This window comes from Lagopus muta, chromosome 1 (genome assembly GCF_023343835.1).
Source record: "Lagopus muta isolate bLagMut1 chromosome 1, bLagMut1 primary, whole genome shotgun sequence".
Classification (NCBI taxonomy): Eukaryota; Metazoa; Chordata; class Aves; order Galliformes; family Phasianidae; genus Lagopus; species Lagopus muta.
In genome coordinates this window covers 186,248,737-186,273,041 of record NC_064433.1, presented here as the reverse complement: position 1 = coordinate 186,273,041, position 24,305 = coordinate 186,248,737, and the positions used below count along the sequence as shown (strand labels likewise).

The 24,305-nt window shown below is 38.1% G+C and overlaps 1 protein-coding gene across 7 annotated transcripts in view; it reads right to left on the bottom strand.

Annotated features, from left to right (window-relative positions):
• The window catches only part of GRM5 (glutamate metabotropic receptor 5), a 247,650-nt gene that overhangs the window by 117,677 nt on the left and 105,668 nt on the right, over positions 1-24,305 (bottom strand). For all 7 annotated transcript variants that reach the window (XM_048939815.1, XM_048939845.1, XM_048939829.1 and 4 more), the window contains one exon: positions 13,968-14,217. In XM_048939815.1, the coding sequence (XP_048795772.1) occupies positions 13,968-14,217 (250 nt within the window). The remainder of the gene's footprint in view (positions 1-13,967; positions 14,218-24,305) is intronic.

Sequence of the window (24,305 nt, the reverse complement as noted above, 5' to 3'; positions counted from 1 at the left end):
AAATCACTTAGGATGGTTAAAAGATTCCATAAATGGAGAGTCAGATATTTTCTTTGGACTACAACTCTGAAGTACTGCCTCAGTTCCTGACAGTATCTTACTAAATCCCATGGGTCTTTTAACAATGATTTTAATGAGTGAAATGGGATTCTCATGCACACACACAGAAAAAGAATTTCCTTTGAGGGAGTTACAGTAATATTTAGATACATTATGTTTTTCATAGAAACATCAATCTTTGCACAATAAATGTAAGCTTATTGATGTTAGTGACCTCCTGTGGTCTTCTTGAAGTAACATGTCAGTCTTTTAGGTTTACATACCACTGGTTGAAAACTGTACATGTTCATGTAACCAGTTCATGCTGGTTACTCTACAATCCCACAGCACATTGATGCTCTGACTAAAGGTGTGTAATCAACATCAGCAGACAGTGATTAATAACTCACTTGCACTAATGAATCTATTATATTGTAATATATAACGATTTCATTCTTTCTTTTCTCACTTCAGCTTACATTTGTTCCAGATCCTCAGGGCCATCAAATTGCACAGCCGAAATTGAGTATAATAAGTCTTTTCACTATGGAAAAAAGAGATTAAGGGAATATCCAGCTTTTTTATTACCTCTATGAAACGTTTGAAAAGGATGGTTCAGGTTCACTCTATAAATAGAGGGATTGACATCCATTCTTCATATCCTTGTCCCCTACTGAGAGTATGCAATAAACTCTGGGTTAATATTTCTGAGCAGAAAGCTGGCTGGAGACGAAACAACAGAAACCCGCAGCCCAGCTGTTAAGAAAAATCTGGCATCAAACAATGTGAATAGCTAGCATGTTCAAAAATAGTGACTTAAATTTTATTGAACACTGACAGAGCTTTCAAAGTTCAGCACTTTTTTATAATATTGAAATTGAAATGTGAATTAATGTATGACAAATTCCTCCTACATTGTAATAATCTGCCACAGGATCTTAATGCATAGCACATAGTTACTCTCTCAGGCATGTCATGTAACAAAATACAAGCTGAATGATGTAAAATCTGTGACTGTGACATAAACAGGGAATTTTCATTTCAGAAAGCTAGTTTTAAATAGTGAGGCACTAAGGGAGGAAAATAAAGTGATTCTGTTAGTTTGGAACACATTTAATTCTAGATGAAAATAACTCAAGGATCCAGAGAAATTTCCTCAATCAGAGCTAACCAAAGTACATAACTTTCTTTAAATACAGAAGAAAAGATTTTATTAAGATACTTATTTCAATTCAATTGATTTATTCGATAACCATATCCAGTAGGATACAAAATTCAATTTAGAAAACCATTACTGCATCTTAGTTAAATACTAAAGAATGTTGGGGGGTTTTCTCTAAGGTCTAATAACAAGATAGCCAATTAAGATGTTAATCCTGAAATAGCAGACAAATTGTGCTGTACAATTTGCTCTGAGTTTTGCAATTATTTATGTGATGAGTAGCTGAGAAGGGTCTCTCATTCAATTGACTGATTCATCATTTCCTCCTGAATGCTCAAATTTTCCATGTTTTTTAAGCACATGAAAGAGCATTCACCTGCAAAAGGCTAAGACAGATTCAATGGAAACAGAGTGCAGTATCAATTATTAATATAAATTTAGGACTTAGGATTCTCAGACACAAACTGGGAGTCTGGGGTGGTACAAGCACAAGCCACATAAACTCCTCAAACATAAAATCAGACACTAAAGAAAAGAATCATAAAAAGGCACTCAAAGGTAGGAGAATCCAAATAAAAAATATAATGAGGAAGCATGACAGTTGATGTTCTTGTGGGGTCTCCTGCTATAGAAATATTCAAGACCTGTCTGGATGCCTACCTGTGCAACCTATTGTAGGCACCTGCTTTAGCAGGGGGGTTGGATTTGATGATGTCACTAAGCTGTGGGGTACAGTTAACACGCCAGAGGGATGGGATGACATCCAGAGGGACATAGACAGTTTTCAGTAGTGAGCCCAGGAGAACCTCATGATGCTCAAGTAATCCAAGTGCAAGGTCTTTCACCTGGATCGAGGCAACCCTCAATAACAACACAAGCTGGGGGATGAAAGGAGTGAGCACAACCCTGCTGTGAGAATCCTTTGTTTTTTGGCTCAAAGCTTGCTTCCTGAGGTATTTCTTGTGATAAGACTCTGAGTGATTTGTTGAGGAGGCAACTAATGGGTGCTAACCGTGTGACAATGGATATCGCTTTGGGAACATTTGAGAGCCCCTTCCTCCAGAGCTGCTTGCTCTGTAGAAGAGCGGATGAGAGTGCTCAGGAGCGTTCACTGGCGGAAGATCTGGCCTGTGACAAAACAGCTCCAGCTAGGTGTGGGAAAATTGGGGAACGATACCATCGTGTTCTGTGAGAAACAGGATGCAGATGGGCATCCCTGCTCCCTCTTATCTGCTGGCAAGGCCCGGAAGATGGGAACAAAGGAGTTTCTGCTGAGATCCCAGAGCCAGAAGCTGCCACTCAAAGGAGAGCTGACTCAACCACTTTGGATTTGAGCTGTCACTCCAAAAACAGCTGACTAGACCACTTTGAAAGCATTGAAAAGAGGCCATCATCGCCACGGTCATCGTTGTCGTCAACAGAACAATGCCCGATGACCCACCACTACTGAAGATCAAAGACTGAATTACGAACCACATGGGATCCATGGTGGTGACTATGTCCCTCTTGCTTCCTATAAAGACTCCTTGCTTCTTCTTTTCTATCTTTTCTATCGCCCTCCTTCCCTTCCCCATTTCCCTGATTAAGATTTGTAATAAACTGGTTGGACCAACATTTGAACCGTTGTTTCTTAATCTCACGCCGGGTATATAGATAATGAAAGAACCTCCTCTCCCTCCTATAAATTGGAGCAAGACACCTGCCAAGAAAGACCTGGGGGTACTGGTGAATGGCAAGCAGAACATGAGTCAGTGATGTGTCCTTGCAGCTCAGAAAGCCAGCTGTATTCTGAGAAGCATACACAGAGATTTCAAGGAGGATTAGTTGTCAGTAGGAAGCATACCCCAGCTGTAATGGCCTGCCATGGCAAAAAGATCTTTGCAAAATTTACTTATCTCCATGAAATACTCACTGACAGAAACTAAATTAATAAACATTACTTACAACCATGCTTCATGATTTGGCACAGAATAAGTTTAGCAGTTCATATGAAATGAATTTCTCTCTAGGGTGAAAAAAATCAACAATAACAAAAAAACAAAATCCTCACACTTTAAAAAAAAAAAAAAAAGTTAACTGATATTGCTTACAGCTGCTATGATGTGAAAGCTCATTAGGGTAGGGATGAGAACTACATTCCCAATGTGATACAGCCATAGTGAAATGAATCAAATCACAAGAAACGAGGGCAATCCCCACAAAACAACAAAACGAAGCAATCAAAAATACCGCCTCAAGTATAAAGACAAAATTTTCTAGCCCTAAAGTTTTTAAATTCTCATACTGAAATAATTTAATCTGCATAATTCTTGGAAGCTTTTTGAGTGGATGATTTGTTTTTTCTTGCAGCACTTTTAATAACACAGATTATTGGAGCTGTGAATTTTTCCTATAAAAGTTATTTTCTATCAAAACTAAATCTGTTATTTTTTTCAAATTTAATATTTTTAAGGAAAATTGTTGATAATGAAGTTCCAAAAACAATTACATTGCAATTTCATTAATGAAATTTCATCTATTGTTTTTCAATAAAACATGTTTTCAACACTTCAGATCAAATTTCCTTGTACGTGACCACTGATACAGATTATACAAATGAAAAAGAGATAACTTGGACTACTTTTATAAAATTCACTTCCAGAAAAGAGCAGTTCAAAGAATATCCTTGCAGATAATCTACAAAAGTCTGGAATAAATTTTAAAAGGTCACCCACTTTCTTTTGATATTAAGTAATCACTGCTATAAGCATATTAAGTGTTAGAGATTGTTGATTTTGCTTAAAGTGCCCTGGCTGGCACAGCTAAAGCCCAGATGGAATTGTTTAACAAAAAATTTTCTTTTTTGAACATGATGGTTGGACTGGATGATCTTGTAGGTCTTTTCCAACCTTGGTGATTCTATGATTCTATGACTAAGTTCTTACTCTTGACCAGACTCCCATGATATACCCCACTTTTAACGAGCAGACGTTCTTTAAATCTGTATCTGAGGAAACATCTGTCCACTCACTTGAAGGTCAGCAATACCTCTGTTTTCCCCAAAGGACCCCATATACCGTCTTGATAAAAGAGAAAGGGATAAATGTCAAGGATTATCTTCCCTAATTCTCAGCACGTAATTGTTGTTTGGATGTATTAATCCCAAATTCAGTTATCTGGAAACAGCAGAAGACAATTCATACCTAAAATCTGGCTCACCCTGTGTACCTACTGTGTCATTCCATTGTCTAAGTGAGTTCAGGCATGTTCAGCTCTTAAGTGAGATCAATCCCGCTCCTCTCCATCAGTGTTGTAAGTGTCCAGATATAAACCAATTTGAATTAATAATGACATTGTGATGCAAATTTGTAACTCTTATTCTGAAGAGAAATAGGCCTTTTTCTCTCATACGCATGATTCAAAGGTCAGAGAAAAGCAAGAACTTTTTCTAAGAAACATTCTGAGCTTATGATGACCTTCCCTCATTGAGAAAATCAACATTCAAAGGGAAATGGCTTCAAGCTCAGGGAGGGTAGATTTAGGTTACATATAAGGAAAAAAGTCCTTTGCAGTGAAAGTGGTGAGGCACTGGAACAGATTGCCCAGAAATGTGGTTGAAGCGCCATTCATGGAGACTTTCAAGGTGAGGCTGGATTAGGCCCTGGGCAACCTGATCGAACTGTTGGTGTCCCTGTTCATTGCAGGGGACTTGGACTAGATGGTCCTTAGAGGTGCCTTCCAACTCTAAGGATTCTATGATTCTATGATTATCCCGATCATGACAAGATTCCTGGGTACCTTAGAATAGTGATTAGGAACAAATAAAATAGTTTCCACTGGTGAGTCAGAAACTGTATTTCTAGGGATATATAGCTGTCTGGATTTTCTGACTGAATGACTGTAGCTGAACAAAACTCAAGATCCCGGCTATCTGCTGCTGTGGTTCCCAGGATGCTTCTTTAGCCCCATTGTTTTCAAATGAAAAAGAGGAATTAATGCTTTCATAGAATCATAGAATCATAGAATCACCAAGGTTGGAAAAGACCTTCAAGATCATCCAGTCCAACCGTTCACCTATTCCCAATAGCTCCCACTAAACCATGTCCCTCAACACAACATCCAGCCTTTCCTTGAACACCCCCAGGCTCAGTGACTCCACCACCTCCCTGGGCAGTCCATTCCAGTGCCTGACCACCCTTTCTTTGTGGAGGATGAATCATTTAGTCCAGCTACAAAAGCACAACTGCAATGGAATATCAAACTGCCACAAACCTTGTGGCTGCCAGATGAAACTGGCACAGGAAGTCCAATATAGCATGGACTATCAGGGAGATTACTAGAGAACTCTAATAACCTTTACCTAAGCACTTGTGCTGGGAGATTCCCCCATGACAAAGAGTTACGGAGGAGCAAGTAGTAATTAGATTCCTGATAGAGCAATTGCTGCATAAGTAATTAAGCTATTTTCTTACTATGGCTATAAAATACTAGTTATATTGTATATAGTTTGCTCCAAAAGTAATGCTTCCTACTTATTTCCATGGTAACTATAACAAACAAAAAGCACAATAACCCTGTTTGATAGGGCAAATTCTCAGCTGCTAAATACCATTTTCCAACATAGTCAACATTGTTACCTACACATTTTTTGCCAGCGCTGAACAGGAGCACATGCCATACTTGTAAATATTTGCACAGTTGTCAGAAACGTGGCTTGTCTTTGATGAAGGTGATCCACTGTCACTGTCACCACTGCTGAAATACACCACTCACCACCTAACTGTGCTTGCATCTGCAGTTTAGTCTCCAGAAATGTTCAGCAAGTGTCAATGAACATCAATAGGTGCAATTTTTTCTGCTTGGAGGAATTCAATTCTGTGCTTCACACACCTTTCCATGTCAGATGTTTCAGATTGCCCCTCTGCTGCCATCTGTCACACAGCAACAAAATGCAATGGAATATTGGTGGGAAAATTCAGCAGTTACTGCCATGCCGTCAACATCTGTCTCTGATATAATGGGCCAACATAGCAAAATAGAAAGCGTTACTTTTGCACCATTCTTCATATTAAACATGGGGGGAAAAAAAAAGAAAAAAGAAAAAAAAAAAGCCTTAGATCAAAATTTCTAAAACTTTTAGATAAAAGATGACAACTTCAGCAGCAATGTAGTTGTAAGTCTTTGATATTTATTTTTCCCAAAATAAAAACATCAGTGTCTTCATTATTATCTGTCCATTTCAAATAATTAGTTATTGATAAAACCAGACAAACTTCCCGCAGTCAGACTTTTTGCTTCTGGACGTTCATACAGGAGTTTCTAGATGTTTGTATAAATATCTGTGTTCACACCAAGTCACTAAGTAACAAATTTTAGTATCTTTCTTCTGGGTAATCCCCCTTCAGATCTTTATTATCTCTATGGCTAACATTAAGCCATGTGTTTTGTGGCAGTCATCCTCCCCTAGATATTGATCTGACAATGTATTAAAATTTAATTTTCATCATGAGAGAAATGGTCAGTTAAAACCAGGTTTTGGGTGGTAACATGCACTTTTATTATCCAAACAGCTTCCAAATGAAGCACATATTTCTCTATAAAATGCAAATCAGTTTAGTCAACCCCTGAACCCTTTTAACCCATGAGATTTTAGAAAATATTTAGAAAAAATAATAATAATACTTTTGGTTTAGAATACAGGAAATACAAGGAATGGTTTTCCTTTTGGTGCCCACTGGTAGAGATACATTAAAAATCAGCTCAGGCAATCATGTTTTAAAAGTGTCAGCATCCAAGATTGACCTTGATTTGTGCATATCAAACAGATTACTAGTTAAAATGCATTAATCATCATGCATTTTCTAAGAGAAAGATAACTTTCTTATAACAATTCAACTAGTCTCCATGTCCTTCATCGATACAAGTCAACGTGAATAAAAGTTGAACTATATGATCCCACAGTAAGTATAGATTTCATTTTATTGTATTTGCCTTCTTATTCAAAATACTGTTTAATCTACACTTTATTATAGTGTTTATAATTAAAGTAAAAGGATCAACGTAGTATGGGTTGAGTCTTTTTTCTTGAAACAGTTCATGGCCCTTTTATCTACTCTTCCTGAAAGCAGTATCTTCTTGCCAAGATTTACAGTGTCTTTTCAAGGCTGCAGTGAACTGAATTCTACCAGAATGATGATTAGGGAATTTTGGTATTTCATCCACGTTACCAGTCGCCTTCAGCCTTAACCTCTGGAGACACAACGGCTCCACTAAAAACTATCAATTCAGCCATAGTGAGGGGGAAATGCATTGCTTTGTGTGCCACTTTGTCATTTTACGTAATGGAGTGATAGAAAAATGAATTACACCACCAGTTCACAAATCAGAAGCTTTCTTTACTTCTAGTAAAATTCTTCCATAGTCACTCAGTAGTATTATCAAGATGAGTTCCTCCACATAAATCTCTGCCACATGGGTAGTATTTTTGTGTACAAGTCTTTAGAGTATTTTAAGTACTCCTATGTCGTATCAGATGTAGATGTACAGAAAGCCTCTCTCTGCCTTTGTAATTCTTATTCTACCCTTGTAACTGAAATATGTAATTTATATAACAACAACTGTAAAGATGAAACAACTGAATGAATACCCTTCTGGTGACGTCCTTTTCTTTATCTGCCACACACTCTTCTCCTGTTTATCTATATAAAGAATTTCTGAGGGACACAGAAATTAAGACTTGAATAGAATTGATGGCAGATTTGCTGGGAGAAGAGAACGTTCCTGGACCATGTGATTTGGAACAGATCATGAGATGATAAGATGGAGCCACCAAATACTGAGTTTTCCCCTCTCATGGACAACTTTGGGTACCCAATTGTGGTCTGTGTATATACAGTGAGCAGGTGTGCAGATTCTGGGATGATTCAGATAAAATCAGGGGAAAAAAAAATAAAAGGAAAAAAAGAAAAACAAACAAAACAAAGCAAAAAACACCACTGCTACCGACAACAAACAAAAAAAGAAAAAAACAGCAGCCATACCTACAGAATATAAGGAAGAGCGATTATAAAGTAAATAAATTTTAAACCCTAATCAGTGCCTCTCAACAAACACAATCTTTTTTGTTGCTTGAACAAACATGTACCGAGCATTTAATGGAGATCATTTTAGGCTCACTTAACCTCATTATTCAAAAATCTATAGCTCTTCTACAGATCAGAAAATCTGAAGGACAGTAATAGCTTTCATCCTGTTCAGAATATCTTTGAATCTTTGTAGGAATATATCCTGGAACACAGTTTCAGCTTTAGATTTAATGTTTAAAATGGTTAGTTTTATCACATAACCAACACCAAATAATGGAATAAGCACTCTGGAATTTAAGCTCTGAATTTACGTTCATCCTTTGATTTCCTATTTTTGAGAAGAAAACTTCTAATCTTTTCTCAGGTTTAAACAGAAAATATTTCCATTGTTCCAGGATTATTTTTAGTTTCTTTTCTTAAACTTGAAAGAGGATCTTTCATCCTCAAAATGGGCTCACTTCAGAAAACTCAGTGAGCATTTGCTATCATTCTTAAAAAGACATTTAGAAAGAGCAATTCTCAGTGATCCACCCTTAGGTTTTCCCCTTTCTGAGTTTTAATGTTTTTGGATAGAGCAGGATTTTAAAATCAAAGATAAAACCAGAAGCATGCACCCACGAATGGGTACAATTTCCCAACAAAGCCAGTGACTAGATTTCACAAAAGACTGCATATAAAGGTCTACTGTCAATGTGAAACTGTCTTTGAGATCAACTCACCATCTCTTTTTAGACTCAGGAAGTCACCTCATTAATTTACCCTTTTGCCCATGAGAATAAAAGCTTTTAAAGTGCTTCAGAGTTCTTTGTCTCCTCTTTATCTCTGTTTTTCCCCCATGTCTGAATTCTACGGTAGAGTAAAAGTCTCATCCCATACTGTGAAATGTGTTTTCCTTTCGTAAGGAATCTTTTCAAAGCAGATTAAGAATAAGCATAAGTCTTTGTACATATAAATAGTAGTCTTAGAAAGTCAGGAAAATAACTGCTTCCTTTGTTCACATGGATAGGATAAGAAGTAATTGGATTAAAATAATAAAAAAAAAGTTTAAAAATTTCTTTACTTCTTTTCAGAAAGAGTGGTGAGGTATTAGAACAGACTGCATAGGGAAGTGATAGAGTTATCAGCCTTGGAATGACATGATATAGAGCGGTCACAAGCATGGATTGATTGTCAGACTAGGTGATCTTTGTGGTCTTTCCAACCTTAATGATTCTATGCTTCCATGATTCCATGAAAATAATAAGTCAGAGATTAGTAAAAATTAAAGGAGTAATTAAGCACAGTTGCCTGAGGAGTCTATGGGATTTTTCTCTTTGAAAGACTTTAATTAGATACATCCAAAAATGGAACAAGCATGAATTAAGTAGAATGATCCTGCTTTCAGAATGACATTCTGATATTCCAGCCAGTGCCATTTTCTGTTGCACAACTCTGTACAACAGTTTTGGCTGTAAAAACTGCCTTTTCTAGATTGTCAACATCAGTCTTAGATCAGATTCTTCCAGAAGTAAATAATTTAATTGGACAGATGAATGTAATGCAGTGTGTGATCAGTTATTTAATGAGAAGAAGGATGGATTTCTTTCCAGTGCCAACCAATAATTTTTGTTTCCTACTGAGCAAGAATGCCTACTGAGCCACACTGAAGTACTGTCTCTTTATGGCACATAACAAATGACTAAAAGAAATTGGGTCATTGGAGTGTGAAAGGCAACATAGGTGTGTAGTAAAATAGAGGCTCTATCTTGAGATGCTCACTATCTCAAGCAGCCACAAAAGTCACAGAGGAAGTCCGAAGACATAGAAATGCAATGAGATATGAAATCAAATGACCTTTGAGATCCTTTTCAACCCAGGCCATTCTATGATTCTGATTCTATGATTCTATGATTCTATGATTCTATGACTAAAATTTTTATCTGAACTTCTGTTTTACTAACAGCACTGCATTGCATGCACAAGGGCTTTCTTTTCTGAGACATTACCTTTGACTTAGATTTTTTACCTACAGGTTTGTCAAAGATTTACGAATCCACTGGATGAACTTCACTCCATCCTGGCTTGTTGTCACTTTTTGCCAGTCATTTGCTATTAGCCATTTCCAGAAGCCATACGCTGGTTTGGTGGACATTTGATCTGATCTCATACAGCTATGTTTATTTTCTGATGTTAGATTTTCAGATGTCTAGGACCTGTATTTCCTCTCAGAGACATATGCATCTCTTACTGACATAAGTAGAAGATGTGCTCGCTTGCCCATGGATTAACAAGGAAATTCTCTGATTATTGCCTGACAACAACACGTACGTATTTGAGCATATATGCAAACAAATCATCCCGGGGGAATATAGAGCATTCCTGCAAGGGCAAAATGAAGACCTTCTTTCAAACATTCTCCGAGCTTCCCTCCATCCAAATTAGAGCTTGCTTACGTCTGTATTAGTAACTGTGAAATTGGACCGTAAGATGCAGTATTTATTGAACCTAGTCAACAAAAATGAATTTAAAACAGTGAGAAGAAAATAAGAAAAATAAGGTAGACTGACTTATTTTCAGTGCAAATATTTGCATCATTTCTCTATATGTAATCCTCAAGCCCTAGCTTATGGTGTTCTTACTTTAGCCTTCTGTTGTTCATATTAGAAAAAGAAAAGGATTCTCCAAACATCTTTGACCAGCAACTCTACTGCTTCCATCTCCTGCAGGACATAGCTAGAGACTGCTATTGCTCAATTTGAGGGCCACTGAGCCACAAGGAGGCCAAGTACAGGGAATCCACAGAGTTTCTTTTCCAAACTAAGTCATTCTCTAGTCTTCAATAGCTCTGGCTAAATATACTTTGGATGTAGAAGGTAAAACAGCTTTTCATTTCCTCAGTCTTTTATTGCTGCTGTAGAAAACAAACTTTTGTTTTAATTTGAGTGACAAGGACGGATCTGAATTAAAGTTGCTAATTACAGGGCATTTAATTAATAGCTATAATATGATTCTTTCTTGGGCTACAATCCGATGCCTGAAGAAGAGAAATCAGGTAAATGAGTGGGCAGCAGGCAGCTGTGTCACAGGCATCAGCATTCAGGTGAGGCTATAGCAGGCTTCTCAAAAATCCCTCAAAGGGGTGGCATGATTGTACACTGAAAATATTTTCTTAACTGCTTATTTTATCCCCACAGAAGAAATCTGAACACGTATACCATGTTTAGCTTCCACATTCTTGCCAAAGACACAGTGCAAGATATTCTAGATGGAAGAGTTCTGGCAGATTTATTTTTCCCTGAAGCAGTGGAAATAGCCAAAAATGAAATTAGAGCATATTAAGGTCTGCAAAATGTCATTTCCTCATTTATCTTACAATATCTTCTCAATTTCTCAAGTTTGGATTTGTACAAACACAGAAAAAGGCATGTTAACTACAGCACTCACCCACAACACTGGTCTAGTCTAAATCTATCCTCTCCTGGTTTATCCTCTTCCATTTCCCCTTGTCCTGTTGCTACCTGCCTTTATATAACATCCTATCTATGTTATCTATCCTATCCTATCTACTTGTCAGTGGACAGATTAAATGTCCACATTACTTATAATGGAATTAAGACGGCTCTATTTTTCTTCATTAACTATAGATGTGGTTAGTGCACATGAATATGTCTAAACTGTAGACATAAAAATATACTTACATGAATCACACCCTGAGAACACTTGCTTCTTTTTGGTCAGGCCAAAAAAGGGAAAAAAGGGAACAAGACATCCATGGAAGAGATTTCAGAGAAAGTGCATTTGCAAAGGAAAGCGGCCATAGTGCCATAAGACAGAGAAATAAGTAAGAAATGCATCTCAATTTGGCAAAAAAAAAAAAAAAAATCCAAAGCTTGTGCCAAAGAGAAAATATGGAGGTAGTAGTCTTAGCAATAGAGCTTTCAAGCCTGTTGAGAAAAGCTGCATTCCTTACATGCTGCCCTGAGGATCTCATCAGGATATCTTGCTTCACAGATACTGTTTTATTCCTGTTCCCATTCTGTTCATACTTGAAACAGCATCAGACCATCCTTGTAATAATGCACCTGAAGAGCAGCAGGCAACTTTAGCTAGCTCCTGGTATACTTTATTTTGTGGTCAAAGTACCATTTTTCTAATCTCTTTTGGGGTCCAATTGTTTATTTAGAATATGTGGTAATTTTGTGGTAAAGTCCCAGTAGGTAGACATTAAGATATTTTACTTCTTTGACAATTACATGGACTTTTCCTACTGTTCGACATGGTGGAAGGAAGGGATGCCATACAGAGGGACCTCGACAGACTGGGTGGCTAGGTGGGCCTGGGTGAACCTGATGAGGTTCAACATGGCAAAGTGCAGAGTTTTGCACTTGGGCTGGAGGAATCCCAGGCATCCATACAGACTGGAAGGAATGGTCCTTGAGAGCAGCCCTGCTGAGAAGGACCTGGGGGTCTTGATAGATGAAAAACTTAACATGAGCCAGCAGTCTGCCCTTGCAGCTCGGAAAGCAAATGGTATCCTGGGCTCCATCAGAAGAGGGGTGGCCAGCAGGGACAGGGAGATGATTGTCCCCCTCACTCTGCTCTTGTGAGGCCCCATCTGGAGTACTGTATCCAGGTCTGGAGTCCCCAGTACAAGAAAGACAGAGAGCTGTTGGAGAAGGTCCAGAGGAGAGATGATCAAGGGACTGGAGCACCACCCCTATGAAGACAGGCTGAGGGAGCTGGGCTTGTTCAGCCTGGAGAAAAGAAGGCTGCGGGGTGACCTCACTGCAGCATTTCAATACCTAAAGGAAGCCTACAGAGGGGAGGGGAATCAACTCTTTGAAAGGGTCGATAAGAGGAGGACAAGGAGAAATGGTTTGAAGCTGAGGGAAGGGAGATTTAGGTTGGATGTCAGGGGGAAATTCTTTACAGAGAGAGTGGTGAGGTGCTGGAACAGGCTGCCCAGAGAAGTTGTGGATGCCCCGTTCATCCCTGGAGGTGTTCAAGGCCAGGTTGGATGGGGCCCTGGGCAGCCTGGTCTAGTATTAAATGTGGAGGTTGGTGGCCCTGCATGTGGCAGGGGGGTTGTAGCTTCATGATCCTTGATGTCCCTTCCAACCCAGGCCATTCTGTGATTCTGTGATTCTGTGGTTCACCTACTGGGTGAACATATCTGAGCATTTTTCTTTCTCCCCATAGACATCAGAGAAGGAACCTCTGGTACCACTGAAACCCATGTAAGAAGTTTCACCTATTTGTTGCCTTTAGTTCAGTAGGGACAGATCAGTACATTGGCTGAAAAAAAGGAAGAAAAGGATATAGCTATTAACCTCTTCTTTTTGGAGCTTCCTAATTCACATCTATCCAGAAGCCACATCAGCAGTTCTTAACACTACTTGAATGAGGTTGCATACTTATGTTATGCATTTTAAACTGCTATAAATAAAGGGAATGATACAAACCAAATGACTGTGTGTGTGCTTTCCCTCTCATAATGATCTTATTAGAACTGGCCAGATTTATGTTTGCATGGACGTCATGGCAATAAAGTGTTTCTTTGTACAATATGTGCCACTGCAACACAGCTGACATTACTTTCAGCCTTTTAGACAGTGCGTGTCTAGAAGAGATCATGAGTGTGGGCTTTACATGTGCATCACTGAACTGTCTTTCATTTTGCCCTTCTCTGATAAGATGGGCTTTAATTGTGCAGCATTACTCACCTTCCCAGCAGCAAAAATTCTCCAGCAAGTCCCAGGCGCCTCATAGCCATTAAGAGCCCTCTCACAGTCATGCCTTCACAGAAACAGGCAACCACTCTTGCCTTGGGCAGGTGGCTCCGAAGCTTCCGCAGTAACTTGTCAAAGCTCTGCTCGCCAGCATTGCTATAGATCTTGTAGGAATGTGCAATGCAGATCCCTTCCTTGGCCGCCATATCTTTGAATGCTTCCATTCCACTTTCACCATAGTTTCCTACATGCAAACAGAAATGTTTATGAATACTTTGAAATTTGCAGTAGCTTTTATTTCTTTGGGAACAGCAAATATTTTAAAGAGTACATAATATATCTGCACAGGGATCTCTGTATCCATTTTATGAAAATAACATCAACTCTTCAATTTATTCATCCATTTTTCAAGCCAAGATCAACAAAATTTCCTAAGAAACCTGACTTTTATTTAGCAATCTTCTCTGTTGAAAACAAAAGCTGTTAATTATCTCAATAAATGTATCTGTTCAAAATGTCTACAGCAAAGTATATATAAATTAAGCATTGATTTCTGATTCTCTTAAGTTGACTGAATGTGGTCAGTTGCTCTGGAGCTTACTTCAAAATATCTAAAAATAAATGTTTGGGATATATTCTTAGGTGTAATTTTTTTGAATGTAAATGAAACAAAAAAATAATTAATAACAACACAAGTTTGTTCATAATGAAATCTGAACACAACATTCTTTACCAGGCCTGTTGAAAAACACAGTGCTTAAACAGTAGATGTACTGATCCCACTTACTATCACACTGACCAGGACTGTCTTCCTGGTTCCGTGTGCTCCTCCATCTGGCTTTCTAAATCTGCTTCTTGTCTAATTTAAATCAGAAGGAATTAGAGACAGAAACTCTGTCTTCTCCAAAGTACTGTCTTAACTTCAGAGTACTATTCCACAAAAACACAGTCAATATGTTAATAAGACTGAATGAGCTTGTTAGAGCAATGCTTTTGCAATGAACTGCTGATCTTTTGCTACTGTTTGTGTGCAGATAGAAGACTCTGTGAGGAAAAATATTTTTTCAGCATAGATAACAGCATGTAAGACAATAGTGAAAATATATGCGAAGTAATGAGAGTCATAAAACAGGATTTGAACTCTCATTGTCCTCATCTGTTTTTGTGACTTTGGACATTGGATCACTCAGCCTGCCCATATAGGAAATTGCTTCTATTGGTAGATGGTTGGACTGGATGATCTTAGAGGCCTTTTCTGATCTTGGTGATTCTATGATTCAGTTATTCTATTGCTTTTAGATTTTAGAGCCTGTATTAAGTTCCAGTATATGAACACAAAAGATTCTATTTCAACTTCAAAGATCATCTGAATAACCAAAAGAGACAGAGTGGAAGAAAGGAAAAATTGCAAAAACTTCATGTCACATCAGAAACGAATCACTGAGATCTTGAGGTTAGCAACTCAAATGCAGCTTGCCCTGTGTGATAAGCGCCAATTTTCATTTTCCTCCCAGCTGTGACAAGTTCTGATGGAAAATCCATTACTTTGCAAATCGTGTGTGGATTTTTAAACTCTTGCAGCAGTGCTTCTTGGGAGTTGTAAATCAGACACTCAGTGCTTTCTCACGTGCCAGGCTCATAGGGCAAAAATTTCCTGTGGTGTATCAGCATCAAGTGATTCCCATGAGATGCTGAGGGAGTTCAGCTGGAGTTCAAAAACGTGGAGTCTCATGAAAGACTTATTACAGCCTCAAAAGACAGTCTAGAGGAAAAATAGGGGTCAGTCACAAAGAACTTCCACAGACCCTGAGGCCATCTAAAGTACAACTTGACAGTTTGACAAGAAATAGAGTTTATTTAGATTTATTACTTTGCTTAAAGTTATTCTTATTTAGTCAGTCTGGATCAAAATTAAATGTTTTGTTTCACTTTCCCTAACAGAGAAAAGTTGTACCAAGTTTTGCTGCAGAGTATGGATGTTTGAGGAAAAAACTTAATTCATAATATATCTCAAAGAAATAGAAATTCTGAAAACTTCATTTTCTATCAAGAAATTGTCAGTGAAAAATTCCTGACTTACAGAGCTTGATCTCTTCAGTGTTCCAAACACTGAACTCTTTGAAAATGTTATAAACATCCAAAACTGTTACCCCAAAGCTTGCTATAAAGCTAAGAACAGGCTTAATTACAGTACTGAAAAAGTAGTACGTCTTGTGATGAGCACAGAATCAATTGAGCAGGAAGGAATTAGATACTGAAAGGTCACTTTCACATCTCCCCTAAGCCTTCTCTTCTCCAGGCTGAAAAACCTCAACACTTCATAAAAGACATTAATTCTTTTCATGCCTTTTCCATTACACAAATACTATCATCTCATCATTTATCAGGACAGGGAGGTTTTGTGGAACCATACAGAAATCAGTGCCTCACCAAAAATGAGAGAAAACATGCTGAACTACAAAGGCCAGTTAAAAAAGTGAGACTTTCTTAACATTTGGAACAAGTGCATCCCAGCACTCTGAATCTGCAAGTGAGTGAGTTTTCCAAATGGGAAAACTATAGCTGGCTGAACTCAAGAGAGATATGATGGAAACAGAAAGCCATATTTTTTTCTTCAAGATATTCATACAAACACACCAGTGGAGATTTTGTCATGATCATTTCTGATTAAACACTACTTCTTTAATTATTCATAGTCAATTCCCCTGTTTTGCTAGAGGTTTGATGAGTTATGTATGTTTAATTTGAGTAATACTTTGGGGATAATGAACACTTCTTGATGGATAAAGGAATAATTTTCTATTAAATTCCTTTGCATTACACATTACAGTTAATTTCTTCTGAGCGATCTTTTGGTGGAAAACTTGTATGTGTACAAAGGTGCACATATAGCACAGGGAGTGGAAAACTAGGGAAAGTATAGTATATCATTTCCTCGAGAATGAGATGAGGTTCACAGTGGAGAGCATTTCCTTTCTGTGTGGAACTGGGTTTCTCATAGATATTTGATTCTTGGAATATAATTTTTATTTTTCCATAATAGAAAATTGCCCACACTGACACAGGAAGAACAAATTTCCACCACCAGGGTAGTTCCCTGTCTTTAGCAAGTTCTAGGAGTCAAGGAGAAATATTTTTGGGCTTACACATATGTCTGGCCAAGGCACGGATTTGTGTTGAGAAGAGCAATTTTTTAGTTTCACTTCTAAGTGAAAATCTGGAACCAGTGCAACATCTTCTGTGAGTTCCCTGTGACAGAAGTTGCCTACAAACTGGCAGTCTTGCCATGAAGGTATTCTGTTTCTACTTATAAACTTAATGAAAATTCCTAAGAAAAAATTTGAACAGAAGGGAAGGATTGATTTACTGCTATTTGTCTAATTCCAATTCATCAGAAAAAGCTTCCACAAACAACAAAAGCTAGAACTGATGTACGGTCAGTTCATAGTCCTCCACCACCAAATTCCGTCTCTGTTTCAGTGTTAGGAAAGCTGCGTCCTTATATTGTACTGGTGTCCATCTCATCTTGAAAGCTTGTGGCATAATCAGAGCTGCTAGATACTGGTGACTTTTTGGAAATACGTTACTGTACTCATAGCAACAATGGGCAGCTGTGTTCTTATACCAGCCTGAATCCTGTATGTTGCCTACCTGAATGTCTGGTATTAATCCACATTCAAAAACCGCTCTCACATGTTTCTGCATGTTTTAAAAAACAAGCAATCAAAAAAAAAAAAAAAAAAAAAAATTGATTACATCAGCAATGCTTATCCCTGCTTCCAAGTTGTAAATTTGTTCCAAACTGAGCCAGGTCTCCCAGTCTATAGTCTAACTGCAGCAATCTGTTAGTTCCACTTACAATGATTCAGTACTAGAAAGAAGCTATTAAGAAGCTTAACAAGGACAGATTGTGCTTTTTTCCAGATGAGGGTTAATATAGTACAGTGCATAATAATACTTCAATCTGATAGAACAGGGTCAGGAAAACTGCCGGTTGCTCTTGCTGCTCCTCCTGCCCAGCAATTGAGCCAATTGAACCATCTGAACATAACTACGTTACCCAGCAAAAAAAGCAAGCTTTTAAACCTAAAAATAATTTTTAAAAGTACGCTGGGATTTCTTTATGGAATACAGAATGGCTTTTTTTCCTTGTCGGCTTATCTATAATAGTTTGCTGCATGTACATACAGATTATTTTTGGGCTTATAAGAGACATTAATTGAACCAGCCTTTATGGAAGATTTAGTAAGTAAAATTGCTTCAAGACATGAAGTTCACCGTAAAAATTCAGAAAGTCAAAGAATAGCAGCCTCAAGAAATAGAAGGTATACATTATACTATTCATTAGCTAGAAATAAGCCTATCAATCACAGAGAAATACTTCCAAAATTTTAATAGTGAAGAGTAAAACACAGAATAATATTTTATTCTGGATCAGAACCATGGGAAAAAAAAAAAAAAAAAAAGTCAACTTAAAATTCTCAGTAGATATTTTGCAATCAATACAGAGGATAGAGGATATAAACCTTCAGGTTTTTTTTGTGTAGTGGTTCTTTTTTTTTTTTTTTTTCTTTAATTTTTAATTTGCTCTTATTACATCAACAGGATGAACTTCACCAGAAATGCCAAAAAAAAATCTAAGTAGGTATAATTTTGAAAATACATGTGGGAGTAATTGAAGATATTTATGAAAGGCAACATGTTCATGGATTATCAAGATGATCTTCCTGAGAGGTAATGTGTAGTATTGTCTCCCAGACTGTGATGTTAGAAGCCTCTCTGACTGCTACACCTGAAATTAATCATGGCAAAACACAAGTAGTATCTACCCACTACCCCCTCTTAACGCAAATCTGTCCTGTTATATGCAATTAGCTTTTACATATGAGAAGTTTTTTTCTTTCTTCCTTTGGCAGAAGGCTGGATAGGGCTTTGAGCAACCTGGTCTAGAGGGAGTTGTCCCTGCCAAAAGCAGGGTTGCTGGAACTAGATGATCTTAAGGTCTCTTCCAACTCAAAACATTCTATGATTCTGTAAGATTGGTTTGTTGCACCCCATGAAGGGCCAAATGACTATGTCAATAGAAGATTTTTGCAATGAAATGACTGCATGAGCAATGCAACCAGCTAATTTTGATTGGACTTGAAGAGTTATCAGACAGCTATAAAGCAGCAAAGGCATGGCATGTGGCAAAAATTCTCCATGATTCATTTAAGAAAGATACCTACTCTTTCCTAAATCTTGCTGTTACTGCCTTCTTTAAGCATAGACTACTGTGAAGTGATATGGAGTGTGTGACCCAACAGCTAAAGCTTTCCAAGGGACACAAAAAACAGATGACTGTATTTATGACTCTGTTCTTATCTATCCATATGATCGTGGAGAACCATCAATTTATTTGGGTGGTCATATTTTTTATTCAAATTGTAAGCTCTTCAAACAGGATTTATGAACACTGGTATTCAGTATTCATAAAACTCAGACACAGAAGGATTCACAGTATATCTGGTGGCTTTGTAAATGAATACAGTACAATACAAATGCTGTCATTATAATGGAATATTACTTACCATGACATCATACTAGATATAAAATCATTTTCCTTTTCTGTGAACAGTTTTGAGATTTTTATTTTTCTCCATTTAAGGACAAGAAACATTTCAATAATCTCAAAAATACTGGCCAAACAAAAAAGCCTGCTTCTAATCTTCTTAAGAATCAATTCAGCATGATTGAAGTAATTTGTTGAAATGATATTTAATTTCAGTATTGACTATCTTATCATTTTAGCACAAGCCTCCTGTTGCTTTCTATGATATAATATAAAAATATGCATTCTGAATAAGAAAGTTTGTTTTTATTTCAAAACCAGTAAACTGAATACAATGATGTTCAAAAATTCCGGACTGTTTTCAGTGGTGAGTGGAGACAGGACAAGGGGAAACGGCCGGAAACTGCAGCATAGGAAGTTCCGCACAAACATGCGCAAGAACTTCTTTACAGTGAGGTGACGGAGCACTGGAACAGGCTGCCCAGGGAGGTGGTGGAGTCTCCTTCTCTGGAGATGTTCAAGACCTGCCTGGATGCCTACGTGTGCGACCTGGTGTAGGGAACCTGCTTTGGCAGGGGGGTTGGACTCGATGATCTCTGGAGGTCCCTTCCAACCCCTACAATTCTGTGATTCTGTGATTCTGTGATTCTGTATTTCAATATATTTTAAGTAAGTAATGGGGGTCCTCCCTGTGAGTTTTGTAAGTTCTAACCGTGAGGTGTTTTCAGGAAGTTTTCATTGAAATCTTTATAGACCATTTTAGGAAAGAATGCGTTTCCTGGTTTTTATTGGGATAGAAGCAATTTTCTTCATTGTGACAGTGCTTTGGATTTAGGATGAGAATAATGTTGATAACACACTGATATTTTCATTGTTACTGGGCAGTGTTTCCATTAAGGCAAGAACTATTCAGCTTCTCATGCTGCTTTCCAAATGAGGTAGTTGAAGGTGCACAAGAAGCTGGGAGATGACAGAACCAGGACAACTACTGGCCAAAAAGTTATTCCACATCATATAACATCATTGTGAACAACAAAACTGGGGAGGAGTTGGCCTTAACAGGGCAGCTGATGCTTGAGAACTAATTTGAGATTGGTCAGTGAATGGTAAGAAATTACGTTGTGCATCACTCATTTTGTATATATAATTATTATTATGTTCTCATCCTTTTCTGTCCTAATAAACTGCTTTATCTAAACCCACAGGTGTTCAGAATTCTCACCCCCATCCCACTGAGGAAATGAGCAAACAGCTGTGTGGCACTGAGCTGCCTGCCAGATTAAACCATAACATAATATACAAAAAGCAAAGCCATACCTAATTATATATTATTATATATATATAATATATATTATATATAGGGTAGATTTTGATTAAGTTTAAAGAGGAAATTCTTCTCTATGAGAGTAATGAGGCAGTGGAACATGTTGCCCAGAGAAGTTTAATAGATGCCCCATTCCTAGATAGGTTCAAGTCTGGATTGGATGGGATATGGGGTAACCTGGTCTAGTGTGAGGTGTCCCTGCCCATAGGGACAGTCCCTCCCAAAGCAGTGTTGAACCAGTTGTAGACATAATCTGCCTAGACACTAATAAAGCCTTTTACACTGCTTCCCAGAACAGCAGCTAACCACCAACTCACCTCCTTACAGGTAGTTTTAAAGAGTGACAAGATCTCCCCTTAGCCTCCTCTTCTCCAGACTGTATAATCTCAGTTCCCTCAGCTGTTCCTCATAAGACCTGTGCTCCAAGTCAATATGTACCTCTAGGCTACTCACTGGCAGGGCAGCACAAGAAGCCAAAATCCTTGACTTGGTGAACTTACTGCTCTGCAAAACTAAAACACTGATGTGTTGTCAATTCTCTGGAATCCAAAAGACAGCATCATACCAGCAACTATGAAGAAACAGGACCCTCACGAAAGCTCATATTTGCCTAATTCTGACAAACCACACCATGTTTATTATAGAAACAGTTCCTTTGTATGTCTAACACCTGTTTTAGTAATCACACCTAGTAATTCCTACAGTAATTGTAGATGACAACAAGACTGTTTCTTAGAGAGTACCTTAATTTCATTTTAAATGATTGTGCATATTCATATTCAGCTTGTTCTTTTGGGATAAGCAGGTTTCCTGTCCCAGTATGAACTCTCAGAGCATCCATGACAATCAGAAATCCATGCATTAATACAGTGGTAACTGGAAGACAGATCTGTGACTGTTTGCATTTATCAGGAATGCTTTTCAAAAGATTTTTATGAGGATGACATGAAGGGGACATACCAATGTTTCCTAAAGCACAATATGTCTTCAAAAACAGCAAATAATCCCTCACTAACTTGGTGTCCTTCACTATAGAGTGACAGAATTGGTGAAAAAGTGAAGTTGATGACATGGGCAAAGTCTTCAATATAGTCCCACACAATTTTCTTGTCACTAAATTGGAAAGACATTAATATGATGGATGGACTATTTGATGGATGAGGAACTGGCTGGATGTCTACATCCAAACAGTGACAGTCAATGTCTCAGATCCAGTGGCAAGTTAAGTCCTTCAGAATTCTGTATTGGGACTTATATGATACTGTCACACAGGCAGAGGGATTGAATGCATCTTCAGCAAGTTTGCTGAGGGAAAAGGCTCCATCCAGATGGACCTTGATATGCTTTAGAGGTGGACCCATGAAAACCATATTCAACAAGGCCAAGCACAAGGTCCTGATTATGGGTCAGGGTAATTCCAAACATCAATACAGACTGGATGATAAATATATAGAGAGCAATCCTGAGGAAAAGGACTTGGAAATGTGGGTTGATGAAAGAGTTCAACATGATCAGGCAATATGTGCTTGCAACTCAGAAGGCCAATGATATACTGGGCTGCAATAAAAGAATTGCAGCTAGGAGGTCAAGGGTGATTGAGATCCTACTGTAATACTTCATTCAGCTCTGGCTCCCACAGCAAAAGAAAGACATGGAACTGTTAGTGTGAGTCCAGACGAGGGTCACAAGGATGTTAAGAGGGCTGGAGCAGGTTTAGACACCTAGGCTTGTTTAACCTGGAGAAGACTCCAAGGAAACCTTACAGCAGTTTTCCAGTACCTAAGGGGAGCCTGCTAGAAAGCTGGGAAGGGACATTTTGCAAAGGCATGGAGTGATAGGACAAAGGATAATGGTTTTAAACTAAAGTAGTGTTGATTCTGAATGGATATTTGGAAGAAATTTTTCACTGTGAGGGTGGTGAGACATTGGCATATGTTGCCCAGAGATGTGGGTTCCCAGATCCCTGAAAGTGTTCAGTGCCACACCAGAGGGGACTTTCAGCAACCTGACCTACTGGAAGGTATACTTGCTCGTGGCAAGGGGGTTGACAAGTCTAATATCAGAGTAGCAAAACTTTCCCACAGTACACTCAGCTACAGAAAAGAAAAAAATAATGAAGAACTTTTCCTTCAGGAAATGAAATTAATGAAATGAAATTAATCCATCCTGACATGGACTGCAAGAGCCATGTTGATTCTTTTTGGGATCAAATGACTAAGAAGACATTCCTGTTCTCCATCTCGTTACTATGTACTACATCATTATATTAGTAAGAACACTCAAGCATTACACTTGCCTTCTCTTCACTCTGGAGTAATATGTGCTAAGAATTTATGACATATTTTTCATGAGCAAGTGTATTTTCTTCAGGAAGGCTCTAATGTCATAGAATCATAGAATCATAACATTGTTGGAAGGGATGCTTAAAGATCCTGCTAAAGAGTCTTTCCCTTCAATGTGAACCCACATGAACAGCATGCAAGGCAAAGTGCAAGGTTCTACACCTGCATAGAGGCAATCCCAAAAGTCAGTACAGACTGTATGAGAAATGGAGAAGTGTTCAGCCATGAGAAAAAGGACTTAGGTTGCTGATCAACACTGGTTGATGAAAAGCTTGATGTGAGCTGTCAATGTATGCTTGCATTCCAGAAATCCAATGATATCCTGAGAGGCATCAAAAGAAATTTTGTTGGCAAAAAAGGGAGATGATTATTTTACTCTACTCTGATGAGGCCCTGCTTGTAGCACTGTATCCAGGTTTGCCTATGACTCTCTTTAACTTGAATGCCTATATTGGAATGGGTAGAGCAAAGGGAACCATTTTTATCACATTTGAAGACACACTGCAAGTTTTAGAAATTGAAGAATCAATACTGTAACTTGGCATTCCAGAATAATGAGTATTCAGAGCACTCAGGAAGACTGTGCTCATTTGGCTAGATCTCCCCCATCTTATACCCTTCAGTTGGCATGATTTCCAAGATAACACTGACACTAAAGAATATGTGCTTTGGGAAATACTGTTAGGTACTCTCATAGTCTGTTAATATGGTCCATAGGTGCTGGAAGGTTATTCTGGAATGCTGGACTTTTTTTATAAGGATACAGAATAGAAAACTTTGGGCCAGAGAGCAGACAATGAAATGGTCAGAGGATCTGAAACTCTTTTTGACTGTGAGATGCTCAAGAGCAGAGAAACATGGCCTCATCTGATGTGCCAAACACTGGCATCTATCATATTTGATGTTTTTAATTAATGATCTGAAAAGGAAGTAAAAAATGTTGATGGAAGTTGTGAATGAAATTGAGCTGGACAACACTGAGGATAGCAGTCATGGTATAGAAATATTGCAAAGGTTTCCAGAGGTATTATTTAGTTGGCTAGATATGTTTAGTTGGGAAAAGAAACAAGCTCATCTTAACATCCTTCAGCTAAAAAAATTCTACACTGAGTAGA